The 4,560-nt window shown below is 70.6% G+C and overlaps 2 protein-coding genes across 2 annotated transcripts; both read right to left on the bottom strand.

Moving 5' to 3' along the window:
* Positions 1–1,571: 1,571 nt before the first annotated feature.
* On the bottom strand, positions 1,572–2,871 carry AURANDRAFT_67162 (hypothetical protein; the record flags this gene model as incomplete). Its single annotated transcript, XM_009042559.1, has 2 exons — positions 1,572–2,441; positions 2,560–2,871. The coding sequence occupies 2 exons, from the start codon at positions 2,869–2,871 to the stop codon at positions 1,572–1,574; spliced, it is 1,182 nt and encodes a 393-aa protein (XP_009040807.1).
* A 241-nt stretch (positions 2,872–3,112) lies between these two features.
* On the bottom strand, positions 3,113–4,012 carry AURANDRAFT_67161 (hypothetical protein; the record flags this gene model as incomplete). Its single annotated transcript, XM_009042558.1, has 1 exon — positions 3,113–4,012. The coding sequence occupies one exon, from the start codon at positions 4,010–4,012 to the stop codon at positions 3,113–3,115; it is 900 nt and encodes a 299-aa protein (XP_009040806.1).
* Positions 4,013–4,560: the final 548 nt, after the last annotated feature.

Here is a 4,560-nt window from a genome sequence, read left to right as displayed (position 1 = left end):
TTCGTCCTCGGCGGCGCCGGCGCGCCCCCCGGCCCGCGGCCCGCGTCGGCGCCGCGGTCGAAGCCCCGCCGGGTCGTCGACATCTTCGTGCAGCCACGCTGGGGCTACGGCGGCGGCGGCGCGCCGCGGCGGCCGCGGTCCGCGGCGCCGCGCCTCGCGTCGCCCGCGCCGCCCGCCGGCGCGCCGCGCGCGCCCTTTGCGCGGCGCAAGCCCCCCGTGCCGGCGACGGCGCGGCCCCGGCCCGCGTCCGCGCGCGCGGGCGCGCGCGACCGCGTCGCGCCCAAGTTCCAGCGCGGCGTCGGCGAGATGGCCCACGCCTACGAGGAGGTCCGGCTCAAGCCGCCGCAGAAGCCGCAGGCCGCCGTCGCCGGGCGGGACGTGCTCCTCTCGTCGCCGGAGACCGCCGCGGCCGGCTCCCGCGGCGTCGCGGACCACCGCGCCTACCTCAACAAGTTCCCGCCCGTCGCCATCCATCACTCCCACATCCTCGTCCTCGGGGACTACGTCTATCGCGTCTAAACGGGGGAATGCTCGGTCCCGAGGCGCAGGTGTGCGAGTGAGTGGGTTTTACCCCGGGAGCTCCCGGAGGCCTTCCCGGATAAGCGCCCCTGTGAGGCCTTCCCGGGCGAATTTGGTTGTGCCAAAAGAGCGAGCGAAATTTTTGACCAATTCTCGCGCCGCGATATTGGACGCTCACGGCGCGTCGACGAGGCGCCTGCTGAATCACGTGATGATGACGGAGAGCAACGGGGCCGTCGCGTCGACGACGATGAAGCCGTGGGAGGACTTTCTCGAGTTCGAGCAGGACTTGATACTCGAAATGTCGGACGGATCTGGTTCTGTGGCTGTCAATCGATACATCGTCGCTACCTACTCGAGCCTGGTTCGTTCCTGCCCAGATTTGAACGAGCCTATCCCGATAACCGTTTCTTCGATGGACTCTCTCGAGATTCTGCTCCGCGTGATGTACGCGAACGCGCTGCCGCGCGTGAAGTATTCTTTCACTTACGACGTCTTCGATGTGGTGCATAAGGTGTATGATTTAATCGTCTTCATGGAGTGCCCAAAGATTGTCGAGCAGATGCGCAAGGAAATGGATTTGGGAATGAAGGAATTCCAAAAACTGAATTCCAAATCTTCATTGTATACTGAACATATGAAGGCATGGTTTGTAGATGATAAAATCCACAGTGGTCTGAAGCCCACTATTCTCAAAGCGTTTGATGCCCTGCTCACGCTCGAATCGGTCAGTCGCGATCTGTGGACGGAGGCAACCTTTACACTGATTTACCGATGCGTCCACTTCGGGGGCCCTCGCGGAACCTATTCCTATGCCCACGCGGCGCGACTGAGCCCACACGTGATGTCAAAAATATTGCATGTCACAGCAAACTCTCACAACACTTGGAATCCGAATTTCAAAGGCATCGATCTCAATGCCAAGGCCTGATTCCTTCGCAGCCTCTCGCTGGACATCGTCCTCGCGCGCGCGTGCTCCCGGCGGCCGCCGCGCTGTCGAATCCAACCTCGGCGAGCGACGAAGCGCCACACCCCCCGCAAATAAAAGGGAGCTAGAGCCCGTACCAGTAGTGGAGGTAGGCCGGGAGCTTGTTCCTCGCGACGTCGCGCGCGTCCGGGTTCGGGTCGCCGGCGAGCGCGCCGAGGCGGTAGGCCCGCTTCAGGAGGTCGCGGTCGAAGGCGTCGCGCCGCCGCGTCGCGAGCGGGCAGCAGCAGGCCCGCGGCACGAGGACCGCGTGGCTCCGGACCGCGGCCGAGCCGCCGCACGCGACGCCGACGGCCTCCGCGAGCGCGAGGAGCGCGTCGCTCGAGGCGAGGCCCGGCGGCCGCGACCGCTTCGCCGCGAGCGCGTCCGGGTCCGCGCCGAGGTCGCGGAGGTCGCGCGCCCACGCGGCCGCGTGCGCGGCGCCCGCGCGGCGCCGCCGGCCGGCGTCGTCGGGCCAGCGGTCGAGCGCGCCGCGCGCGGCCGCGCCGCCGAGGGCCGCCGGCGCGCCGCCGACGCCGAGGAGGCGCGGCGGCGCGGCGAAGGACACGCGCGGCGCGCCGCCGAGGCCGCCGCCGACGGCGCCGCCGAACGCCGCGAGCGCGACGCCCTCGAGCAGCCGCCAGCCGGCCACGTCGCCCGCGTCCTCCGCCAGCGCCGCGAGGAAGGCGGCCACGTCGGGCCGGACCCAGAAGTCGACGGCGCTCGCGAACGCGGCGTAGACGGGAGACGCCGCGCGCGCGGCCGCCGCGCGCGCGCCGCCGAGGCGCGCCGCGGCCGCGCCGCGGACGCGCGCGGCGCCCCGCGGCTCCGGCGCCGGCGCGTCGCCGCCCGCGTCCGCGACGTAGCCCCCGGCGCCGAGGCGGCGGAAGGGGTCCGGCGCCGCGCCCGGGAGGAAGAGCAGGTCCGCGTCGACGCGAAGCGCGGCGCGGCACCCCAGCTCGGCGAGCCGCGGCCAGGCCCGCAGGGCCCAGAAGCGCGCCGCGTCCGCGGCGCTCGCCAGGGGCCACGGGCCGATGTCGTCGAAGGTCGTTTCGACCGCCGAGCGCGGCCGCGACCGCGCGCCGCTCGTCGGCCGAGAACGCGGAGTCGTGGAAGACGACGGGAAGGGGCGGCTCGTCGAAGGCGAAGGCCTCGAGGGCCCGCGCCGCGGCCTCGACCCAGGCCGCGTGCAGCTCGCGCTCCAGGGGCCGCCGCGACGGCGCCACGGCCGCGACGGCGCAGCGCCGCGCCGTGCCGTTGCGCGCCGGCGCGCCGACGCGCGGCGCCGCGCGGGCGCCGGGCGCGCGCTGCGACAGCAGCATGCGCAGCTGCACGGCGACGAAGACCGACACGAGCGCCAGCCAGCGCAGGGCCCACCTCGAAGCCATGCCTTAGACACCATGCATTGTGGGACTGGAGTTAGAAGCCATCCATCGTGACTGGGAACGTCTAAAGGTAAAACTCCTCGAGTAAGGTTTAAAACCCTCATGTAGTTGAACCGTTTATTAAATGTTCAATGCATTGTCGAGGTATTCTAGACGCGGTACTCGTGGTCCATATCTGACGATCCGATGTTTAAGAGGCAGCGGCTGCGGTTCGACGACGGCCTCGGCGATGGCGTCGGCGCGCTCAGACGTACTTGACGTCGTCGCGCTTCGCGGCGCGCGGCAGCGGGACGCGCCGGCGCTTGGCCGCGGGCTCGGCGACCTGGAGCGGCCAGGGGCACGGCGTGCCCGGCGGCGCGAGCGTCCAGGGCCGGCGGTGCTTCTGGTTCATCTTGGCGTCCTTGGCCTTGTCCAGCGCGATGCGCGCCTTGACGCGCGTCACGTGCGGCTCGTCCATGGAGTGCGACACGCCCGTGTCCGCGTTGATCCACCACGCCGTCGTGAGGAAGCCGTCGTACGTGCGCAGCACGTGGTACTCGCCCGGGTCGCGCACGAGGACGACCGTGCGGTCCGCGGCGGCGTCGTAGGCCGGCCGCGGGCCGCGCGGCGTCTTCGACGGCGGCAGCCCCGGCTCCTTCGCGGGCGCGCGGATCGGGCTGCGCACCGCCAGCGGCTTCGCCGTCGGCATCGCCGCGAGGAAGATGGATCCCACGGCCTTGTCCTGTGAGAACAAGCCCGCGCCGAGGTACGTGTTGAGGATGCGGTCGCCGTACTTGCGCACCGCGTACCAGATGAGGCGCGCCTCCAGCGCGGACGCCTCCCAGGCCTTGTCCGACGTGACGAGCGGGATGGCCACGAGGGGCACGTCGTCGGCGGTGCCGACGTAGCGCTTCGTCGTCGCGCGCTCGCCGATGAGCGTCGCCTCGGCGGCCTCGTTGCCGAGGTCCGTGACGGCGACGGCGAAGGCGACGCGCGGGTTCTCCTCGCACCACGCGTCGAGCAGCCGCTTGCCCTCCTCGACGACCTCGTCGAGGCCCGCCTTGGCCGCGGCCGTGGACGCGTAGGCCTCGCCGCCGTGGGCCTCGAGGAGCGTCGCGCGGTCGTCGGCGAGCGTCGCGTAGGCGGCGCGGCGCTGGCGCCCCATCTGCGCCTCGTGCGTGTCCTCCTCCGCGGCGGCCACCTGCTTCGCGAGCGTGGAGAGCTTCCGCTTCCGCGTCGACGGCGCCAAACTCGCGTCGGCGGCGACCGCGCGCGCGTCCTCGCGGAGGTCGATGACTTTCTGGCGCTTGGCGTCGTTGCGGGCCTTCGTGATCGCGGCCTGCGTCTTCTCCTTCGCGGCGGCCGCCTGCGCCGCGAGGTCGTCGACCTTCCGCTTCTTCGTCGTCTCCCGGAGCGTGTCGTCGGCGCGCGCGGCCTCGAGCTTCTTGTGGAGGTTGTTGCTCAGCGAGTTCTGCTCCTCGCGCTTGATCTGCCGCTTGCCGTTCGTGGTCGCCGCGTAGTAGTCGTACCAGTCGTCGTAGAGCTTCTTGAGTTTCTTGTCGCGGTGCGGCCCGGGCGCCGCGTCGGAGTTCTTGAAATCGTCGTAACGTTTCTTGCGCGTCTCGCACTCCAAGTTCTCCTCCTCGCGCTTCGCCGCCTTCCGGTCCAGTTTACGCTGCTCCACCGCGGTGCGCTGAGGCATCAGACAGCAAA

Source organism: Aureococcus anophagefferens (genome assembly GCF_000186865.1).
Source record: "Aureococcus anophagefferens unplaced genomic scaffold AURANscaffold_34, whole genome shotgun sequence".
NCBI classification, from domain to species: domain Eukaryota; class Pelagophyceae; order Pelagomonadales; family Pelagomonadaceae; genus Aureococcus; species Aureococcus anophagefferens.
The sequence above is the reverse complement of the archived record's forward strand: the minus strand, read 5'-3'. Positions and strand labels throughout refer to the sequence as shown.